Raw genomic sequence first — 21,923 nt, 5'->3', positions numbered from 1 at the left:
TAACCCCCCCCCCCCTACTATGGCAGGAGACAGTTTTCCAGGAGCAGTGCGAGGGGTTGGTGGAGGAGTCGGAGGAGGAGGAGGAGGAGGACGAAGCCGAAGACGCCCCGAAAGCGGCGGCGGCGCCGCGGGGGGGGGAGAAGAAAACGGAGCAGCAGCGGCGGCGGGAGAAGGAGGCGCGAGAGCTGGTACGGACGGACAGACGGACGGACGGGGGAGACATGGACAGAGGGATGGGATGGGGGGGGGACAGACGGACGGACGGGATGGGGGGGACACACGGATGGATGGACGGGATGGGGGGGATGGACGGACAGATGGATGGGATGGGGGGGGACAGACGGACAGACGGACAGGATGGGATGGTGGGGGGGGATGGACGGACAGACGGACGGGATGGGGGGCGGGGGGGACACACGGATGGATGGATAGGATGGGGGGGGGGACGGATGGACGGGATGGGGAGGGGGGACACACGGATGGATGGGATGGGGACGTGGACGGACAGACGGACAGGCTGGGGGGGACACACACGGACGGACGGGATGGGGGGGACACAGACGGACAGACAGATGGGTGGGGGGGGACACGGATGGACAGATGGACAGGGTGGGATGGGGGGCGGGGGGGGGACACAGACGGACAAATGGGCTGGGAAGGGGGGGATGGAGCGGGGACAGACGGACGGACGGGCTGGGGGGGGACACACGGACAGACAGGCTGGGGGGGACACAGATGGACAGACAGATGGATGGGATGGGGGGCGGGGGGGGACACGGACGGACGGCTGGGCTGGGGGGGGACACACGGATGGACAGACGGACAGGATGGGATGGGGGGCGGCGGGGGGGGACGCAGATGGACGGACAGGCTGGGGAGGGGGGGGACGGACAGACGGATGGGCTGGGGGGGGACAGACGGACGTTGGGCCCGCAGGAGGCCCGGCGGCGCAGGGAGAAGGCGGCGCGAGCGCTGGGACGGACGGACGGGCTGGGGGGGGACGGACGGACGGACGGACGGGATCGGGGGGGGACGCACGGACGGACGGACGGGATCGGGGGGGGGACACGACGCACGGACGGACGGACGGGCTGGGGGGGGACGGACGGACGGGCTGGGGGGGGACGCACGGACAGACGGACGGGCTGGGGGGGGACACACGGACAGACAGGCTGGGGGGGACACAGATGGACAGACAGACGGATGGGATGGGGGGGCGGGGGGGGGACACGGACGGACGGCTGGGCTGGGGGGGGACACACGGATGGACAGACGGACAGGATGGGATGGGGGGCGGCGGGGGGGGACGCAGATGGACGGACAGGCTGGGGAGGGGGGGGGACGGACAGACGGATGGGCTGGGGGGGGGACAGACGGACGTTGGGCCCGCAGGAGGCCCGGCGGCGCAGGGAGAAGGCGGCGCGAGAGCTGGGACGGACGGACGGGCTGGGGGGGGGACGGACGGACGGGCTGGGGGGGGACGCACGGACAGACGGACGGGATCGGGGGGGGGACACGACGCACGGACGGACGGACGGACGCTGAGCTCGGCCCCGCAGGAGGCGCGGCGGCGCAGGGAGAAGGCGGCGCGGTGCCGGCGCCAGGAGCTGTTCCGGCTGCGGGGGGGCTGCGCCGGGAGCTGCGGCACCGGGACCAGGAGCTGCTGCGGCGGCGGCAGGCGCGGGGGGCCAAGCGCCGGCAGAGGGAGGTGCTGCCGCGGCGCCTGGGGCGCCTCAGGTGAGCGGGGGGGGCGGGGGGGGGCTACACCCCCTTTTTACCCCCTGGGCCCCCCCCTTTTTACCCCCTGGGCCCCCCCTTTAAATCCCTGGCCCCCCTTTTTCCCCACTTGGCCCCCCCTTTTTGTCTCCCCTTTTTGAACCCCCTGGCCCCCCCCTTTTTAACCCCCAGCCCCCCCCCTTTTTGGCCCCCCTTTTTAAACCCCAGCACCCCCTTTTTTACCCCCATCCCCCCCCCCTTTTAAATTCCCAGCACCCCCTTTTTACCCACTTGCCCCCCCCCTTTTTTACTCCCCCTGGTCCCCCACCTTTTGAACCCCTGGCCCCCCCCCTTTTTACTCCCTCTGACCCCCCCTTTTGAGCCCCCAACACCCCCTTTTTACCCCCTTGGCCCCCCCTTTTTAAACCCCCAGCCCCCCCCTTTTAAACCCCCGGCACCCCCTTTTTACCCACTTGGCCCCCCTTCTCACCCCCTGGCCCCCCCTTTTTACCCCACCAGCACCCCCCCCCCCCCCTTTTTGAACCCCTGGTCCCCCCCCCCTTTTGAAACCCCCCCCCTTTTGACCCACACCCCCTTTTTAACCCCTGCCCCCCCCTTTTAAACCCCCAGCACCCCCTTTTTACCCCCTTGGTCCCCTCTTTTTACCCCCCAGCCCCCCCTCTTTTTACCCACCCCTTCCCCTTTTGAACCCCCAGCCCCCCCTTTTGAACCCTTGCCCCCCCCTTTTACCTCCCCAACACCCCCTTTTTTACCCCCGGCCCCCCCTTTTTTAACCCCCCGGCCCCCCCTTTTTGCCCCCACGCAGGTACGAGGAGCCCAGCCTGGAGGTGCAGCTCAGCGACGAGCTGGCCGAGTCCCTGCGCACGCTCAAGGTGCGTTTTTTTTGGGGGGGTTCCCCCCAATTTGGTGGGGGGGGGGATTACCGGCACCCCATGATGAGACCCATCCTTGCGCTACGAGAATTTGCAGCCCCCCCCCCCCAAAAAAAAAAAATAGGGGGGGGGCTGGGAATGTGAAGGGTTTTGGGGTCCCGGGGCCTCGTCGCGTAGGCGAGGACCCGGGTGCTGAGGGTGCTGGGGCCCCCCCACGTCGTTTGCACCCCCCCACGGTGCCCCCCCCAACCGCTCGCACCCCAAAATCCCTCCCAGAGCCCCCCCCCAACCGCTCACCCCCCCCCCGCCACGATGCTGGTGGGGCATAAAATGGCTCCTTGGTGGGGCACAAAATGGCTCCTCCCGCTTGGGGAGGGGAGGGGGGGGGTTGTCAGAGCCCCCCCAAAACCTGGCTGGGGAGTGGGGGGGCAGCTCCCTTCACCCCCTCCGTGTGTCCCCCCCCCCAAAAAAAAAATTGTAGCCCGAGGGCAGCGTCCTGCGCGATCGCTTCAAGAGCCTCCAGAAGAGGAGTTTGATCGAGCCGCGGGAGAGGGCCAAGTGAGTTTTTGGGGGGGGGGGGGGGTCTGCGTGCCCCCCCAGCTTTTTGGGGGGGGGGGGGCGCGGGGGGTGAGGGTGGATTTTTGACCCCTTTTCGTGGCGTTTTTCACCAGGTTCAAGAGGAGATACCGCCTGAAATACGTGGAAAAAAGAGCTTTCCGCGAAGTGACGTGAGTGGGGCCGCTGGGGGGGGTGGGCCCGGCCCCCCCCCAGGGCCCCCCCCTGACCGACCGCTCTCTTGCAGGTTGTAGCTGTGGATCCCGCCAGGTGCCCCCCCCCCAAAATAAACCCCCCTTTTTGCACCCACGCCGCTTCCTTGGGGTTCATAAAGGGGGGGGGGGGCTGGCAGATGGCGCCTGGCTCAGCCCCTCTCCCTCCTTTAGAGCTATTAGAGAGCGGATTAGAGGCTGTAAATCCGGGGGGGGGGGGGGACACGGAGGGGGGGGGCGCAGCGCCCTGCAGCAGCGGGGCCCCCCCTGCCGCATTTTTAGTGGGGGGGGGGGGCATCGACCAGCGACACCCCTAAACCAGTGTCGCTCAGCGCTCAACCCTCCAACCGGTTTATTGACGTTTCGAGGTGGGGGGGGGGGGGGCTCTGGCAAATAAATAATTTTTTCTCTCCCCCCGCCCCGACCCCCACCACCCAGAGGTTGTTGGGGGGCAGGTTGTGGGGCGCCCCCACGCTCGATCGGCGGCAAAACAGAGTTGGGGGTGATAAGGGGGGGGGGGGGGGCGCAGCACTGCTGTCTCCGTGCCCCCCCCTCCCCACGCGGCGGGGTTCTGGGGGGGGGGGGGGCGCTCAGACGTAGGCGGACTCGCTGGATTGCGTCCGGCCGAGCGCGGGCGCGGGGGCCGGGGGCGAAAGGTCCTTTTTCCGCCCTTCCCCCAGGGATTTACGCCGCGCTCGGACCCCGCGGACGGCGGCCTTGACCTTGCGCCACCCCAAGTGGTTGAGCTCGGCGAGGTTGAGGAGGACGCAGACGCCGCTGACGGCGAACATGAAAACCAAAAAAACGGTCTTTTCGGTGGGACGCGAGACGTAACACTCCACCTCCTTGACGCAAGGGTAACGATCGCACTCGAAAATAGCCGGGACGTTAAAACCGTAGAGGAAATACTGCCCGGCCAAGAAACCGATTTCCAAAGCGTTGCGGAAAACCACTTGGATGACGTAAAAACGGGAAATTCCCTCTTGGCGTTTGGTTTTGGAGGAGCGAGGGGGCCGCGGCGGGGGGCCGGGGAGCTCCTTGGCCTCGAAGGCGTCAGGTTCTTCCTTGGCGCCGCCGTCGGGGCTGGGGGGTAAGAGGCCGTTGAGCGTTTTGGGTTTTTTGGGGTCGAGGAGCGGGTAGAGGAAGGAGTAGCGGCGCTCGCGTTGTTTGGCCGATTGGTGGACCGAGTAGGTGATGAAGCAGAGGCTGGGGGTGCACACCAGGATGATCTGGAAGACCCAGTAGCGGATGTGGGAGATGGGGAAGGCTTTGTCGTAACACGCCTGGTTGCAGCCCGGCTGCAGCGTGTTGCACATGAACATGGTTTGTTCGTCCTCGTACACCGTCTCGCCCACGATGGCCACGATGAGGATGCGGAAGATCACCACCACCGTCAGCAGGATCCTGCGCCGAGAGGAGGGAGGGAGGGAGGGGTGAGGGGCTGGCGCCCGCGCGCTGACGCGGCGGGGGGGATACTTCGGGCCTGACACGGGGGCCGGTGTGGACACGTGGGTCCTACCTGGACCCCGACACGTGGGACAGATGTGGACACGTGGGTCCTACCTGGACCCTGACACACGGGCCAGATGTGGACACGTGGGTCCTACCTGGACCCTGACACACGGGCCAGATGTGGACATGTGGGTCCTACCTGGACCCTGACACACGGGTCCTACCTGGACCCCGACATATGGGCCAGATGAGGACACGTGGGTCCTACTTGGACCCTGACACGTGGGCCAGATGAGGACACGTGGGTCCTACTTGGACCCTGACACGTGGGACAGATGTGGACACGTGGGTCCTACCTGGACCCCGACACGTGGGTCCTACCTGGACCCCGACACGTGGGCCAGATGTGGACACGTGGGTCCTACCTGCACCCTGACACGTGGGACAGATGTGGACACGTGGGACAGATGTGGACACGTGGGTTCTACCTGGACCCTGACATGTGGGACAGATGTGGACGTGTGGGTCCTACCTGGACCCCAACACGTGGGCCAGATGTGGACACGTGGGTCCTACCTGGACCCCGACACGTGGGCCAGATGTGGACACGTGGGTCCTACCTGGACCCTGACACGTGGGCCAGATGTGGACACGTGGGTCCTACCTGGACCCCGACACGTGGGCCACATGTGGACACGTGGGTCCTACCTGGACCCTGACACACGGGTCCTACCTGGACCCCGACATATGGGCCAGATGAGGACACGTGGGTCCTACTTGGACCCTGACACGTGGGACAGATGTGGACACGTGGGTCCTACCTGGACCCCAACACGTGGGTCCTACCTGGACGCTGACGCGTGGGCCAGATGTGGACACGTGGGTCCTACCTGGACGCTGACATGTGGGCCAGATGTGGACACGTGCGTCCTACCTGGATGCTGACACGTGGGACAGATGTGGACACGTGGGTCTTACCTGGACGCTGACATGTGGGCCAGATGTGGACACGTGCGTCCTACCTGGATGCTGACACGTGGGACAGATGTGGACACGTGGGTCCTACCTGGACCCCGACACGTGGGCCAGATGTGGACACGTGGGTCCTACCTGGACGCTGACGCGTGGGCCAGATGTGGACACGTGGGTCCTACCTGGACCCCAACACGTGGGACAGATGTGGACACGTGGGTCCTACCTGGGCCCTGACACGTGGGTCTTACCTGGATGCTGACACGTGGGCCAGATGTGGACACGTGCGTCCTACCTGGACCCCGACACACGGGCCAGATGTGGACATGTGGGTCCTACCTGGACCCCGACACACGGGCCAGATGTGGACATGTGGGTCCTACTTGGACCCCAACAGATGGGTCCTACATGTACCCTGACACGTGGGCCAGATGTGGACACATGGGTCCTACTTGGACTCCAACACGTGGGTCCTACCTGGACACACAGGTTGGACCTGGAGACCTTGGTCCTACTTGACCTGGACACGTGGGTCAGACGTGGACACACAAATCCCACCTCGACCTGGAACACGTGGGTTAGACCCGGACATGTGGGTCCTACTGGGACCTGGACACATGGGTCAGACTTGGAGATGTGGGTCCTACCTAGACCCTGCAGACACGTGGGTTGGACCCAGACACGTGGGTCCTACCTGGACCTGGACACAGGGGTTAGACCTGGCCATGCAGGTCCTACCTAGACCTGGCCACGTGGGTCCTACCTGGACCCAGACACGTGGGTCCTACCTGGACCTGGACACAGGGGTTAGACCTGGCCATGCAGGTCCTACCTAGACCTGGCCACGTGGGTCCTACCTGGACCCAGACACGTGGGTCCTACCTGGACCTGGACACAGGGGTTAGACCTGGCCATGCAGGTCCTACCTAGACCTGGCCACGTGGGTCCTACCTGGACCCAGACACGTGGGTCCTACCTGGACCTGGACACAGGGGTTAGACCTGGCCATGCAGGTCCTACCTAGACCTGGCCACGTGGGTCCTACCTGGACCCCCCACCCATGTACGTCTGACCCAGACACGTGGCTCTTACGTGGACACGGAGGGGTCACACCAGGCCCCGGGGGTCCCACCTGGACCCGGACACCTGGGTTGAACCCAGACACGTGGGTCCAACCTGGAGTCCTGGGTCCAACGTGGACCCACACAGGTGGGTCTGGCCTGAACCTGGACCCCCAGGTCCCACCCAGGTCCCACCCAGGTACGTGGGGTGAACCCGGACCCCTGGGTGCTCCCCCCGTGCCACCACCCCTGACCTTGACACGTCAATACTCGTCCCTCGCGGCCACGGCTCTGGGGACGAGCGGGGGTGGGGTGGGATGTCCCCCCCCGGGGGGTCAGCGGGACCCCCGGCACCCTGAGGGTGTGGGGTGACGCAGGGTGCCGGTTTGGGGACATGCCACTGGCGGGGGACACGCGGGGACCTTCCCCTGTCCCCTCTCCCCAACCTGGTCCCCAAAGCGCAGCCGACAGCCCCCCCCCCCCCCCCCACGCGGGAAGGGGACCCCGGGGCTGTGACCGTCCCCCCCGGTGTGTCCTGAGTGTCCCCGTTATCGCAGCTGTCACCTCCTGCCCGCGGGGAGGTGACAGCGGGTCCCTCGGCCACACCCACGGGACACACACACACACACACACACGCCCCGCGGGGACCCGCTGTCACCCCACGCGCACCCGCGGGTGACACCCCCCCCCCCCTCCTCCCTCGCCACGCTCAGTTGCTGCCCCCGCGGCGTGGGGTGGGGGGGGTGTCACGGGGGTGCTCCCCCGGGGGCAGCGGGGTGCTGGGGGGGCCGGGGGGTGTCCCCCGTGTCCCCGTCCCCCCCCCACGCGTGGGCTCACCTGCCGATCATGGTGGAGTGCTGCTGCACCGCCGCCTCCAGCAGCCGCTCCAGGATGGTCCATTCGCCCATGGCGCCGGGAGCGGGGGGCGCCGGCCCGGGCCCCCCCCCGCCCCGCCGGGCCCCCCCAGCTCAGCGCCGCGGCCCCATCCCCGCCGCAGCCGCCGCAGCAGCCGCCGCCGCCGCCCGGGAGCGCCGAGCGCGGCCCCGGTGATGCGCGGCCCCGGGGAGCGGCGGGAGCGCGCGGGGCGGCCCCGGTAACCGGGGAGGGGAGGGGGGACAGTGCGGGGGGCACTGGGGGCGTTATACTGGGGGGGCTGGTTATAGTGGTGTGAGGTACAGGTTATAGTGGGGGGATGCACTGGTTATACTGGGGGGGGCACTGGTTATACTGGGGGGATGCACTGGTTATACTGGGGGGGGCACTGGTTATACTGGGGGGATGCACTGGTTATAGTGGTGTGAGGTACAGGTTATAGTGGGGGGATGCACTGGTTATACTGGGGGGGGCACTGGTTATACTGGGGGGGCACTGGTTATAGTGGTGTGATGCACTGGTTATACTGGGGGGGGCACTGGTTATACTGGGGGGGCACTGGTTATAGTGGTGTGATGCACTGGTTATACTGGGGGAATGCACTGGTTATACTGGTGTGTCCTACTGGGTATAATGGTGTGATTCACGGATCATACTGGGGGGATGCACTGGTTACACTGGGGTGTGACTGGGTCACGCTGGGGGGGTGCACTGGTTATACTGGGGGGTAACTGGGTCACACTGGGGGGGTGCACTGGTTATACTGGGGGGTGACTGGGTCACCTGGGGGGGTGCACTGGTTATACTGGTGTGATCTACTGGTGACACTGGGGAAACACCGTGGGAGCCCCCCAGAAGGTGCCGGGGGGGGGGGGGGGGGGGGATTAGGGGCGGGGCGGGGCCGCTGCCGGGGCCCCCCTGGCCGGGGAGGGGGGGGGAAGGTTGGGGGGGGGGCGTTGGGGCGCGGGGACCCCCCCCGAGGACCCCCCAGGCCCGGCGAGGGGCGGGGCCGCCGCTACCGCGCAGCCGCTACCGCCGCCATGGCCGAGCCGCTCCGCGTCTCCGTGCTCTACTGGTACCGGGGGGGGGCTCGGTTTGGGGGGGACCCTGTGGCCGGGGGGGGGGCGTGTGCTCGATTTGGGGGGACCCTGTGCCCGGGGGGGGGCGTGTGCTCGGTTTGGGGGGGCCCCGTGGCCGGGGGGGGCGTGTGCTCGGTTTGGGGGGGACCCTGTGCCCGGGGGGGGGGCGTGTGCTCGGTTTGGGGGGGGCTCTGTGCCCGGAGGGGGGCGTGTGCTCGGTTTGGGGGGGACCCTGTGCTCGGGGGGGGGGGGGCGTGTGCTCGGTTTGGGGGGGCCCCGTGCCCGGGGGGGCGTGTGCTCGGTTGGGGGGGGCACCGTGCTCGGGGGGGGGGCGTGTGCTCGGTTTGGGGGGGGCCCTGTGCCCGGGGGGGGGGGCGTGTGCTCGGTTTGGGGGGGGCTCTGTGCCCGGAGGGGGGCGTGTGCTCGGTTTGGAGGGGACCCTGTGGCCGGGGGGGGGGCGTGTGCTCGGTTGGGGGGGGCTCTGTGCCCGGAGGGGGGCGTGTGCTCGGTTTGGGGGGGCCCTGTGCCCGGGGGGGGACGTATTCAGTCTGGGGGGGCCCTGTGCTCGGGAGGGGGTTCACTGTGCTGGGGGGGGGGGCCCTGTGCCAGGTTTGGGGTCCGCATCCCACTGACCCCCCCCCGCAGTGGAGCCTGAGGCTACAGCCCCAAGGTGAGTCCTGTGTGTGTGTGTGTCCCCCTTGTGTCCCCCCCCCAAACACGGGGGTGACCCCCCCACACCCAGGGGTGACCCCCCCGCCCCCCCTTTTTCAGTACCAACAGCTCAAGCAGGAGCTGGAGCGGCGCTTCCCGGGCGCGCTGGAGGTGGTGAGTGAGGGGGGGGGGCTCATGCGGGGGGGGGGACACACACAGAACTGGGGCTGAGGTGACCCCCCCTGTCCCCCCAGAGCGGCCAGGGGACGCGGGAGGTGACAGGATGGTTTGAGGTGACGGTGGGCGGACGCCTGGTCCACTCCAAGAAGGTGGGTGACCCCCCCACCCCCCCACAATGTCCCCCCCTTTCCCAGTGCCATGCTGGGGTGTCCCCCCAGTCCCCAGTGCCACACTGGGGTGTCCCCCCCTTTCCCAGTGCCACACTGGGGTGTCCCCCCCTTTCCTGGTGACACACTGGGGTGTCCCCTCCTCCTTGGTGCCACGCTGGGGTGTCTCCCCCTTTCCCGGTGCCACACTGGGGTGTCCCCCCCTTTCCTGGTGACACACTGGGGTGTCCCCCCCTTTCCCAGTGCCATGCTGGGGTGTCCCCCCAGTCCCCGGTGCCACACTGGGGTGTCCCCCCCTTTCCCAGTGCCACGCTGGGGTGTCCCCCCAGTCCCCAGTGCCACGCTGGGGTGTCCCCCCCCTTTCCCAGTACCATGTTGGGGTGTCCCCCCCTTTCCTGGTGCCACACCAGGGTGTCCCCCCCCTTTCTGGGTGCCACACTGGGGGGTGTCATGTCATCCCACCCCCCCCCCACCGGTGCCACGACGCGGCTGTTTCCCCCCCCCCCCCCCCCAGAACGGCGACGGCTTCGTCGACAGCGACGCCAAGCTCCAAAGGATCATGGCCGCCATCAAATCCCTCCTGCCGTAGGGCCGCAGCCCCGCTTCCCCTAACGAAGGTAACGGCGTCACCACCGGCGCCACGCCGCCGTAACCGGCGCCGCTTTCTAACCCCGCGTCCTCCCCCCCCCCCCCCCTCCCCACAGCTCCCCCCGGCAGCCGCCCGCCCTCGCGCCGGCCGAGCGCTCCATGACGGGAACCGCCGAAACGTCCGCCGGCACCGGGCCGTTCCCCGACGCCGCGCGCAGGATGCCGGCGCGAGGGTGGCGGCGGCGGCGGGCGGCCATCGAGCTTCACGCCCCCCCCCCCGCCTCCTCCCCTCGACTCCCTTCCCGCCGCACTCACCGCCTTCCCCGACGCTATTTTCAGCCGAGCCGAGCTTTTTTTCCTCGTTGCGTTCGGTTTTTATTTGGTTTCTCCTCGCTAATTCGCACAGAAACCTTCCTCTGAGCCTGCCGGGTTGAAAAAAAGGGAAAAAAGGTTCAAACCGGAGAAATTATACAGCAATTTCATTCTTTTCCCCTCTCTACCCGGCTGGACCCCAAACTCCCACCCTGCTGTTCCACTCGCCTTCTGTAACTTGTGGCTCAGTGGCCTTTCTGGAATAAAGTTGTGGAAAATTGGAGCCGGGCTGGTTGTTTTTTTCTTTTTTTTTTTTTTGAGGGGATTCAGTGGGGTTTTTCCAAGCAGCGCCCTCAGGTGAGGCCGACGCATCCCAGCTCAACCTGCTCTGGGGTGCCCAGGCCCTAATAAACTTTATCCCCTCATTTAGGCCTAAAAAAAAAATCAACTAATAAAGCAGGGAGTTCTCTCGGCAGCGGACGCGTGCCCTCTGGTGACTACAGCGAGGAGCCGGGCAGTGATTTATGCCCTCGCCTCGTTTTTTTTGGTCCGTGGACGAGCGTGAGGAGAGGCAGCCCTCGCGCCAGGCTTCTCTCTGGAGAAATGAGTAACAAACAGCACTGGCGGGTGGATTAAAAATAGGATTAAATCTTCCCCTTCCCGCCGTTTGTGACGGTGAGCGTTGCTGGTGCTAAAGTGTGAAACGGTGAAGCTCTACCTGAAGGTGTATTTAGGGGAAACAAAGCCCGGACGCTCCCTTCGGGGTGATGGCCTCTGCCTCGCTCGTCCTCCCGAGGCCGCTCAAGGCGGGGGGGTAAAGAAAATCGGTTTGGCTTCAACCGAGGGCTCGTATCGAGGTGGAAACCGAGCCCGGGGAGGTCGCGGGGAGGTCCCGGGGCCCTGTGGCCGCCCCACCCCGTCGCCGGGCCCGGCCCCTCGGCAGGTCACAAGATGGCGGCGTCCCGCCTCACCTCAGCCGACCTGCCTCCCCCGCCCCCGCCGCGGTGCATGACGGGTAAACAGCCTCCGCCGGGAGCCCGCCATTTTCTGCCGGGAAAGGCGGGAAGGGAGCGAGAGCACCGACAGCCTCACCGCGGGACCTCCAAGGGCTCCAGCGCCGCCGCCAGCCGGGCACGCAGGTAATGGCGGCGCGGGGCCGGGGTCGGGGTCGGGGCCGCTGCCCGGTAACGGCGACCCGGGGGAGGGAGCGGGGTTGGGGCGGGCGGCGTTGGGGGAGGGGGGGGCGGCCCGGCGCCGAGGTCGTCTGAGGAGACGCTTCACCCCAGTCCCGCCTTCCGTCTGCCGCCGGCCGCTGATTGGCTGGAAAGCCGGGAGGCGATAGGCCGAACGCCGCGTCCGTCTGGCGAGGAGACTGGGCGGCACCTCCCCGCTGCCGGCAGCGTGCGAGCCCATTGGTTGGGCGGTGCCAGCCAATCAGCGCGGCGGTGGGGGGGACACGTGACGCGGCGCGAAGGCTTCTGGGAGCTGTAGTCTGAGGGCGCTGAGGGGGCGGCGGGGCCTTCTTCCCCGGTGAGGCCATGGGGGCTCGCCCGGCCCCCGCCCCGCGGCTCTCCCTCAGCCCGGTGCCCCCTTCCGAGGCCGGGGGCTGGGGCACACACAATTCCTTCACCCCCCGTAGACGCGGGCCGCGCTTCCCCGCCCCTCGGCCTTTAACGGCCCGTCCGGCCCGTTGCGCCCCAGAGCCGACCCCGGCCTTCTCCCCCTCTCGGCAGGCTCTGACCGTCCGGTATGGCCCGTACCAAGCAGACGGCTCGGAAATCCACCGGCGGGAAGGCGCCGCGGAAGCAGTTGGCCACCAAAGCCGCCAGGAAAAGCGCCCCCTCCACGGGGGGCGTCAAGAAACCCCATCGCTACAGGTACGGCGCCGCCGTCACCCCCGGCAGGCCCTGGGATGAGGAGCGGGAAGGGATTAAGGAGCGCCGAGAGTGGGTTTTTATCCCGTTTTAACCGCTCAAATCTTTTGCAGGCCCGGCACGGTGGCCCTCCGGGAGATCCGGCGATACCAGAAATCCACGGAGCTACTGATCCGTAAACTGCCCTTCCAGCGCCTGGTCCGGGAGATCGCTCAGGATTTCAAGACCGACCTTCGTTTCCAGAGCGCTGCCATCGGGGCTCTGCAGGTAAAAACCAAAACAAAAACCCCTTAAAATCTCCCCAAAACATCCCTTTTTTGAGTTCCAAGCCCTACGGCTAGGGGTTTTTCCCGGCAGGAAGCCAGCGAAGCGTACCTCGTGGGCCTCTTCGAGGACACCAACCTCTGCGCCATCCACGCCAAGAGGGTCACCATCATGCCCAAGGACATCCAGCTGGCGCGGCGTATCCGCGGCGAACGGGCTTAGGGCGGCCGGTGCCGGGCGGTAGGAGAGACTCGGGGGGGGGGCGGGTTAAAAATTGGGGGGGGGGGACACCCACAGACACATATTTTGGGGAGGGGGGGGTGTTTCTCCTGCCTCTGCGGCTGGGACGCGTCGCGAGAGCCGATTCCGTTTGGCCACAAAACAACCGCGCGACTTCCGAGGAGACTTTTTGGATTTTTTTTGTTTTTTTTTTTCCCCCCCCCCCCTTTTTTGTACACTTTTTTTTTTTTTTTTTTTTTCCCCGGTTCTTTTTCTCTCCGAGCTGCAAAAAAATATATAGAATTGGGAGGGAGGGGAGGGGGTGGGGACAGTTTTTGAAATCCCTGGTTTTCTACACAAACCTGGTGTATTTTTTGGGGGCGGAAAGAGGAACTTTGGGGGGGGTCGCGGCTCTGATTTCGGCTCCTTTTTGCCCCCCCCCCCGCCTCGTTTTCCCCTTTCGAGCTTTGTACCGGCCGCGTTCCTCCACCCCGCGGTGACGCCGGAATAAAGAAAACCCATCAACGTTCACCTCGTTTCCTTCCTAATTAATCCCAGCCCCGCCCACCTCCGCCTTATTCTTCATTAGCCATAAATCCCCCCCCCCCCCGCGCCCCCCAAATTTGCCGTTCGCAGGGCGGCTTTGGGGCGTGGGGGAGCCTGAATTTGGGGGCTGAGGGGCGGGGGGGTTCCCCCTCTCTCTTTTTGGGGGGGGCACGGGGCTGGGTGACCCCCCCCCGGGGCGCTGATGTGATTGTTGCTGACACCCCAGCGTTAAATATAGAACGGGGACGGCGCCCCCCCCCCCCCCCTGAGCCACCCTAATCCGGGATTAGGGGGCTGCGGGGAGGGGCGGCCACCGGAGGACGGGGCGCCCTCCCCCCCCCCCCAAAACGGGGCGGGGGGGCTGAGCCCTCCCCAAAAAACCCCGTCGAGGCACGACCCCGGGGGAGACGGTCCTGAAAAACGAGAGACGGCCCCCAAAACGGGCGCGGGGGGAGGGGGAGCGGTAAAAATATATATTTTTAAACGCAAGTACGGATTTATTTTGTTTTTTTAATAGAAATGAAATTTTATCCGCGTTTACGTAAAAACGTGGCTAAGTTCACGGGAAGTTATGCCTGAACGGACGCGAAATGTCTGCGTTTACGTAAAAATGTGGCTAAATTTAGGTAAAATCAGATTTATCTAAAAATGTGGCTAAATTTAGGTAAAATCAGATTTATGTAAAAATGTGGCTAAATTTAGGTAAAATCAGATTTATGTAAAAATGTGGCTAAATTTAGGTAAAATCAGATTTATGTAAAAATGTGGCTAAATTTAGGTAAAATCAGATTTATGTAAAAATGTGGCTAAATTTAGGTAGTTACATCTGAGTTCTCGTGAAATTACATTTGCGTGAGAATGTGTCTAAATTCGTGTAAAATCAGATTTGTGTAAAAATATGTCTCGATTTACGTAAAATTACATCTACGTTTATGTGGAAATGTGTTTAAATTTACGTAAAATTATCTAAATTCACGTAAAATTGGATTTATGTGAAAATGTGGATTTACGTAAAATTATATCGAAACTCTCGTAAAATTATTTATGTAAAAAATGTCTAAATTTACGTAAAAATATCTAAATTCACGTCAAATTAGATCTATGTAGAAATATGAATTTACGTGAAATTATATCTAAATTCATGTAAAATTACATTTATGTAAAAATATGTCTGAATTGACGTAAAATTATATCTAAACTCGTAAAATTACATTTACATTAAAAATGTCTAAATTTATGTAAAAATATCTAAATTCACATAAAATTAGATTTATGTAAAAATATGTCTGAATTTATGTAAAATTATATCTAAATTCTCGTAAAATTACATTTATGTAAAAAATGTCTAAATTTAGGTAAAATTATATCTAAATTCATGTAAAATTACATTTACGTAAAAATATGTCTAAATTTAGGTAGTTATGTCTAAATTCTCATAAAATTAGATTTATGTAAAAAATGTCTAAATTTACGTAAAAATATCTAAATTCACGTAAAATTAGATCTATGTAGAAATATGAATTTATGTGAATTTATATCTAAATTCACGTAAAATTAGATCTTTTTAAAAATGTGTCTGAATTTACGTAAAATTAGATCTAAATTCTCGTAAAATTACATTTATGTAAAAAATGTCTAAATTTACGTAAAATTATATCTAAATTCATGTAAAATTACATTTACGTAAAAATATGTCTGAATTTAGGTAGTTATGTCTAAATTCTCATAAAATTAGATTTATGTAAAAATATGTGAATTTACGTAAAGTTATATCTAAATTCTCGTAAAATTACATTTATGTAAAAAATGTCTAAATTTACGTAAAAATATCTAAATTCCTGTAAAATTAGATTTATGTAAAAATATGTCTGAATTTACGTAAAAATATCTAAACTCTTGTAAAATTACATTTACATTAAAAATGTCTAAATTTACGTAAAAATATCTAAATTCACATAAAATTACATTTATGTAAAAATATGTCTGAATTTATGTAAAATTATATCTAAATTCTCGTAAAATTACATTTCTGTAAAAAATGTCTAAATTTAGGTAAAATTATATCTAATTTCATGTAAAATTACATTTACGTAAAAATATGTCTAAATTTAGGTAGTTATGTCTAAATTCTCGAAAATTACATTTATGTAAAAATATGTTTAAATTTAGGTAGTTTTGTCTACATTCTCGTAAAATTACATCTACATTTACGTAAAAATGTGTCTAAATTTACATAAAATTATAACTAAATTCTCATAAAATTGCATTTACGTAAAAATATGTCCGAATTTACGTAAAAATACCTAAATTCTCGTAAAATTAATTTATGTAAAAATCTGAATTTACGTAAAAACATCTAAATTCTTGTAAAATTACATCTACATTTATGTAAAAATATGTCTGAATTTATGTAAAATTATATCTAAATTCTTGTAAAATTACATTTATGTAAAATATGTCTGAAATTACATAAAAATACCTAAATTCACATAAAATTACATTTATGTAAAAATCTAAATTTACGTAAAAACATCTAAATTCTTGTAAAATTACAGCTACATTTACGTAAAAATGTGTCTAAATTTATGTAAAATTATAACTAAATTCTCATAAAATTACATTTATGTAAAAATATGTCTGAATTTGCGTAAAAATACCTAAATTCTCGTAAAATTTATGTAAAAATCTAAATTTACATAAAAATATCTAAATTCTCGTAAAATTACATCTACATTTATGTAAAAATGTGTCTAAATTTATGTAAAATTATAACTAAATTCTTGTAAAATTACATTTATGTAAAAATACATCTGAATTTACGTAAAAACACCTAAATTCTCGTAAAATTACATTTACATAAAAAATGTCTTAAATTTACGTAAAATTAAATCTAAATTCACGTAAAATTACTTCTACATTTACGTAAAATTCGCTGTAAAATTCTGTAAAGCCGTATCTAAATTCACGTGAAATTCCATCCAAATTTCCATAAAATTGTCTAAACTTCCATAAATTTGTCTAAACTTCCATAAATTTGTCTAAACTTCCATAAATTTGTCTAAACTTCCGTAAATTTGTCTAAACTTCCGTAAAATTGTCTAAACTTCCGTAAAATTGTCTAAACTTCCGTAAATTTGTCTAAACTTCCGTAAAATTGTCTAAACTTCCGTAAAATTGTCTAAACTTCCGTAAAATTGTCTAAACTTCCGTAAAATTGTCTAAACTTCCGTAAATTTGTCTAAACTTCTGTAAATTTGTCTAAACTTCCGTAAATTTGTCTAAACTTCCGTAAAATTGTCTAAACTTCCGTAAAATTGTCTAAACTGCCGTAAAATTGTCTAAACTGCCGTAAAATTGTCTAAATTTCCGTAAAATTGTCTAAATTTCCGTAAAATTGTCTAAATTTCCGTAAAATTGGCTAAACTTCCGTAAAATTGGCTAAACTTCCGTAAAATTGGCTAAATTTCCGTAAAATTGGCTAAACTTCCGTAAAATTGGCTAAACTTCCGTAAAATTGGCTAAACTTCCGTAAATTTGTCTAAACTTCCGTAAAATTGGCTAAACTTCCGTAAAATTGGCTAAATTTCCGTAAAATTGTCTAAACTTCCGTAAATTTGTCTAAACTTCCATAAATTTGTCTAAACTTCCATAAAATTGTCTAAATTTCCGTAAATTTGGCTAAACTTCCATAAAATTGTCTAAATTTCCATAAAATCACGTCTCAACTGAAACGGGGCAACCAGAGCCGCCCCCCCCCCCCCTCCTCCCCCCCTGTGACCCCACAGCCCGGGGGGGGGGGGGGGCAGGGCCCCCCCAAGAGCTAATTACCGCTAACGATGGGGCCACTTTCCCTGCCCCCGCCCCTTAATTATCACCAGTTAATTAGGGGTTCGCCCTCCCCCCCCCCCGGATTAAAATTTTAACAATTTCTGACCAACCCTGGCGCTGGGACCCCCTCAGGGGCGACGCCCCCCCCCCCCCTCGCTGCAGGGTGGTTTGGGGGGGCTGGGGGGGGGGCACCCAGCACCCATCTGTGCCCCCCCCCCCCCCCCCCCAGCGCCGGGATTAGGGTTAATCAGCCCCAAATCCCCCTTTGGGGGGGGGGGGTGTCCTGCAGAGCTGGGGGGGGGCTGTGCTGATGGTGGGGGGGGGTCACTCCATGTGTCTGTGTGTGCCCCCCCCCCTCTTCCAACTTACTCCTCATCCTGCCCCCCCCCCCCCTTTTTTTTTCCTCACAGCGGGGGGCCCCCCCCCCCCCCCCCCCAAAAGCTGCCCCCCGAGGCTCAGACGTGGCAGCTGGCCCCGGGATTAGCTCCACGCGGGGGGGGGACACACACACCCCCACACTCCATACCCCCCCCCAAAAGTGACCCCGGGCGGGGGGGCCCCGCCCCTGCCCCCCCCACCCCCCCCCCACTTTGGGGCGTTAATTAAAACCAGCTCATTTCCCCCCCCCCCCCCCCCCCCAAGCGGGGGATGAGCGTTAATTGGCGGCAGCGGTGGATTAACCCCGGGCGGGGGCCAATGTCACCCCCCCCCCGGGGATTAGTGGCAGCGGGTGACGGTGACATCACGGCGGGTCCCTACTTAAACCTCCCCCCGCCGCGGGGGTGCCCTTCCCCGCTGTCACTGTCACCGGCCCGCTGGCACCCGCACAGGTAAGACACCGGCCCCCCCGGGGACACTTTGGGGTGGGGGACGAGCCACCGAGCCACCGGGTCTGGGGCGGGGTGTGTGTGTGTGTGTCCCGTCCCCCCCCCGGGGGGTGTCACCTGTTTGGGGACAAGCCACCGGGCCTCTGGCCCCTGGTGTGGGGATGGGGGGGGCCAACGTGGCCACCGGGCCTGGGGGGTGTCCCCTGGCTTGGGGATGTGGCCACCATCTCCAGCCCCAGCTTGGGATGTGGCCACCAGCTCTGGAGGGGTGTCCTCTGCCTTGGGGACGTGGCCACCACCTCCGTGACAGCTTGGGGACGTGGCTACCAGCCCCAGGGGGTGTCCTCTGGCTTGGGGACGTGGCCACCACCCCAGTGACAGCTTGGGGACGTGGCTACCAGCCCCAGGGGGTGTCCTCTGGCTTGGGGACGTGGCCACCACTCCAGTGACAGCTTGGGGACGTGGCCACCAGCCCCAGGGGGTGTCCTCTGGCTTGGGGACGTGGCCACCACCTCTGTCCCCAACTTGGAGACGTGGCCACCAGCCTTGGGGGGACATCCTCAGCTTGGGGACATGGCCACCACCTCTGTGACAGCTTGGGGACATGGCCACCAGCCCCAGGGGGTGTCCTCTGCCTTGGGGACGTGGCCACCACCTCTGTCCCCAACTTGGAGACGTGGCCACCAGCCTTGGGGGGACATCCTCAGCTTGGGGACATGGCCACCACCTCTGTCTCTGGCTTGGGGACATGGCCACTACCTCCGTGACAGCTTGGGAACGTGGCCACCAGCCCTAGGGACTGTCCTTCTGGCTTGGGGACGTGGCCACCACCCCAGTGACAGCTTGGGGACATGGCCACCAGCCCCAAGGGGACATCCTCTGGCTCGGGGACATGGCCAGCAGCTCTAGGGGACGGTGGCCAGCTCCGGGGTGGCCTCCCCCCGCTGAAGGACAAGCCACCGACGCTGTCCTTGGCTCGGGGACAGGGTTCCCGGCCCCAGGGTGACGTCCCCTGGCTTGGGGACAAGCCGCTGGCTCCGTCCCCTGCCCCGGAGGTGGCATCTGGGTGCCGGGGTGACCTTCCCTGGCTCGGGGACAAGCCACCGCCTCTGTGTCCCCCCCTCGCTGGGGGAGGGAGTGACCAGCCCTGGGGTGGCCACTGCACCCTGGGGACAGGCTTGTCCCCGGTTTGGGGACAAGGTGACCTGCTCCAGGCTGGCCCCGCCGACTTGGGGACAAGCCACCAGCCTGGGGACAGGGAGGTGACACCCCGGCTGCTGCTCTTGACTGGGGACCGGGCCAGGGGGTCCCTGTCCCCAAGGGGGTCCCTGTCCCCAAAGGTGTCCCCATCCCAGAGGGGTCCCTGTCCCTAAGAATGTCCCTGTCCCCAGGGGTGTCCGTGTCCCTGAGAGGTCCCTGTCCCCAAGGGGGTCCCTGAGGGGGTCCCTGTCCCCAAGGGGGTCCCTGTCCCCGAGAGGTCCCTGTCCCCAAGGAGGTCCCTGTCCCCAAGGGGGTCCCTGAGGGGGTCCCTGTCCCCAAAGGTGTCCCCATCCCAGAGGGGTCCCTGTCCCCAAGAATGTCCCTGTCCCCAGGGGTGTCCGTGTCCCTGAGAGGTCCCTGTCCCCAAGGGGGTCCCTGTCCCCAAGGGGGTCTCTGTCCCCGAGAGGTCCCTGTCCCCAAGGGGGTCCCTGTCCCCAAGGGGGTCCCTGTCCCCAAAGGTGTCCCCATCCCAGAGGGGTCCCTGTCCCTAAGAATGTCCCTGTCCCCAGGGGTGTCCGTGTCCCCGAGGGGTCCCTGTCCCCAAGGGGGTCCCTGTCCCTGAGGGGGTCCCTGTCCCCAAGGGTGTCCCTGAGGGGTCCCTGTCCCCAAGGGGGTCCCTGTCCCTGAGGGGGTCCCCGAGGGTGTCCCTGTCCCCAAGAATGTCCCTGTCCCCAGGGGTGTCCATGTCCCCGAGGGCTCCCTGTCCCCAAAGGTGTCCCCATGCCCGAGGGGGTCCCTGTCCCCAAGATTGTCCCCGTCTCCCAGGGCTCCCCTCCCCCCCCCCGCCCCCCGGTGCCAACCGCCTCCCCCCGCCCCGCAGCACCGGGGGGTGCACAGGTGGGACGTGGGGGAGGGGAGGGGACCCCATCCCCACTGTGCCACCCCGGGCCGTGCCACGCCGTGGTGTGCCGTTGTGAGCTGGGCCGTGGCACGGTGTGACATGTCACGCTGGGCCGTGCCGTGCCCGCCATGTGCCACGGTGCCTCGTGCCCCGCTGTGGTTCCTCGTGCCCCGCTGTGGTTCCTCGTGCCCCGCTGTGGTGCCCCGTGCTCTGCCACGGTGCCTCGTGCCTCACCGTGGTGCCCCGTGCCCCGCCGTGGTGCCATGTCCCCTGCTGTGGTTCCTCGTGCCCCACTGTGGTGCCCCGTGCCCTGCCACGGTGCCTCGTGCCCCGCCGTGGTGCCCCGTGCCTTGCTGTGGTTCCTCGTGCCCCTCTGCGGTGCCTCGTGCCCCGCTGTGGTTCCTCGTGCCCCACTGTGGTGCCCCGTGCCCTGCTGTGGTTCCTCGTGCCCTGCTGTGGTGCCCTGTGCCCTGCCACAGTGCCTCGTGCCTCACCGTGGTGCCCCGTGCCCCGCCGTGGTGCCCCGTGCCCTGCTGTGGTGCCTTGTGCCCCTCTGTAGTGCCCTGTGTCCTGCTGTGGTGCCCTGTGCTCTGCCACGGTGCCTCGTGCCCTGCCATGGTGCCTCGTGCCCCGCCGTGGTGCCCCATGCCCCACTGTGGTGCCCCGCTGTGGTTCCTTGTGTCCCACTGTGCTGCCTCGTGCCCCGCTGTAGTGCCCCATGCCCCTCCTCAGTGCCCCGTGCCCCACCGTGGTGTCTTGTGCCCTGCTGTGGTGCCTCGTACCGCTCTGTGGTGCCCCGTGCCCCGCTGTGGTGCCTTGCACCCTGCTGTGGTTCCTCGTGCCCCACCGTGGTGCCCCGTGCCCTGCCGCGGTGCCTTGTGCCCCGCTGTGGTGCCTCGTGCCCCTCTGTGGTGCCTTGTGCCCTGCTGTAGTGCCTCGTGCCCCACTGTGGTGCCCCGTGCCCTGCCGCGGTGCCTTGTGTCCCGCTGTGGTGCCTCGTGCCCCTCTGTGGTGCCTTGTGCCCTGCCGTAGTGCCTCGTACCCCTCTGTGGTGCCCTGTGTCCCGCTGTGGTGCCTCGTGCCCCTCTGCGGTGCCTTGTGCCCCTCTGTGGTGCCCTGTGTCCTGCTGTGGTTCCTCGTGCCCCACCGTGGTGCCTTGTGCCCTCTGTAGTGCCCTGCCGTGGTGCCCTGTGCCCTGCCATGGTGCCTCGTGCCCCCCTGTGGTTCCTCGTGCCCCACTGTGGTGCCCCGTGTCCTGCTGTGCTTCCTCGTGCCCCGCCGTGGTGCCCCGTGCCCCACCATTGTTCCTCGTGCCCTGCTGTGGTGCCCCGTGCCCCGCTGTGCTGCCTTGTGCCCCACCGTGGTGCCCCGTGCCCCGCCATGGTGCCCTGTGCCCCACCATTGTTCCTCGTGCCCCACCGTGGTGCCCCGTGCCCTGCTGTGCTGCCTCGTGCCCCACCGTGGTGCCCCGTGCCCCGCCGTGGTGCCCCGTGCCCCACCATTGTTCCTCGTGCCCCGCTGTGGTGCCCCGCTGTGGTTCCTTGTGTCCCACC

At 61.0% G+C, this 21,923-nt stretch overlaps 4 protein-coding genes across 6 annotated transcripts in view; 3 read left to right on the top strand and 1 right to left on the bottom strand.

Annotated features, from left to right (window-relative positions):
* Positions 1-3,711: 3,711 nt before the first annotated feature.
* On the bottom strand, positions 3,712-7,885 carry LOC141938955 (gap junction delta-2 protein-like). Its single transcript, XM_074857989.1, has 2 exons — positions 7,699-7,885; positions 3,712-4,780 (listed from the first exon to the last, which is right to left on the bottom strand). Exons 1-2 carry the CDS (start codon positions 7,767-7,769, stop codon positions 3,967-3,969), a joined length of 885 nt encoding a protein of 294 aa, XP_074714090.1. The 5' UTR covers positions 7,770-7,885; the 3' UTR covers positions 3,712-3,966.
* An 821-nt stretch (positions 7,886-8,706) lies between these two features.
* On the top strand, positions 8,707-10,994 carry SELENOW (selenoprotein W). Of its 3 annotated transcripts, none has more exons than XM_074857984.1 (6): positions 8,707-8,809; positions 9,459-9,483; positions 9,585-9,638; positions 9,719-9,793; positions 10,326-10,428; positions 10,516-10,994. In XM_074857984.1, the coding sequence occupies exons 1-5, from the start codon at positions 8,775-8,777 to the stop codon at positions 10,398-10,400; spliced, it is 264 nt and encodes an 87-aa protein (XP_074714085.1). In that variant the 5' UTR covers positions 8,707-8,774; the 3' UTR covers positions 10,401-10,428; positions 10,516-10,994. The 3 variants fall into 3 exon arrangements, with proteins under 3 accessions (XP_074714085.1, XP_074714084.1, XP_074714083.1); XM_074857983.1 differs by having other exon boundaries at positions 8,769-8,809; positions 9,423-9,483; positions 10,806-10,994; XM_074857982.1 differs by having other exon boundaries at positions 8,769-8,809; positions 9,423-9,483.
* A 711-nt stretch (positions 10,995-11,705) lies between these two features.
* Positions 11,706-13,123, top strand: LOC141938951 (histone H3.3A). The gene is made up of 4 exons (XM_074857981.1): positions 11,706-11,850; positions 12,445-12,588; positions 12,699-12,852; positions 12,943-13,123. Exons 2-4 carry the CDS (start codon positions 12,461-12,463, stop codon positions 13,069-13,071), a joined length of 411 nt encoding a protein of 136 aa, XP_074714082.1. The 5' UTR covers positions 11,706-11,850; positions 12,445-12,460; the 3' UTR covers positions 13,072-13,123.
* Positions 13,124-18,225: 5,102 nt separating this feature from the next.
* LOC141938950 (homeobox protein otx5-like) overlaps positions 18,226-21,923 on the top strand; it is an 11,269-nt gene continuing 7,571 nt past the window's right edge. Inside the window, exon 1 of the mRNA XM_074857980.1 lies at positions 18,226-18,272. The gene's annotated coding sequence lies outside the window, so the exon portion shown is untranslated. The remainder of the gene's footprint in view (positions 18,273-21,923) is intronic.

Source organism: Strix uralensis, unplaced genomic scaffold (genome assembly GCF_047716275.1).
Source record: "Strix uralensis isolate ZFMK-TIS-50842 unplaced genomic scaffold, bStrUra1 scaffold_460, whole genome shotgun sequence".
NCBI lineage: Eukaryota > Metazoa > Chordata > Aves > Strigiformes > Strigidae > Strix > Strix uralensis.
Note: the sequence above shows the minus strand (reverse complement) of the source record. Positions and strands in the feature narration are given on the sequence as shown.

Coding starts and splice junctions, on each gene's coding strand:
- LOC141938951 (XM_074857981.1), top strand. CDS start 12,461: ATGGCCCGTACCAAGCAGACGGCTCGGAAATCCACCGGCGGGAAGGCG. Junction 12,589..12,698: donor AAGAAACCCCATCGCTACAG/GTACGGCGCCGC, acceptor AATCTTTTGCAG/GCCCGGCACGGTGGCCCTCC. Junction 12,853..12,942: donor CTGCCATCGGGGCTCTGCAG/GTAAAAACCAAA, acceptor TTTTCCCGGCAG/GAAGCCAGCGAAGCGTACCT.
- LOC141938955 (XM_074857989.1), bottom strand. CDS start 7,769: ATGGGCGAATGGACCATCCTGGAGCGGCTGCTGGAGGCGGCGGTGCAG. Junction 4,781..7,698: donor CACTCCACCATGATCGGCAG/GTGAGCCCACGC, acceptor CTCTCGGCGCAG/GATCCTGCTGACGGTGGTGG.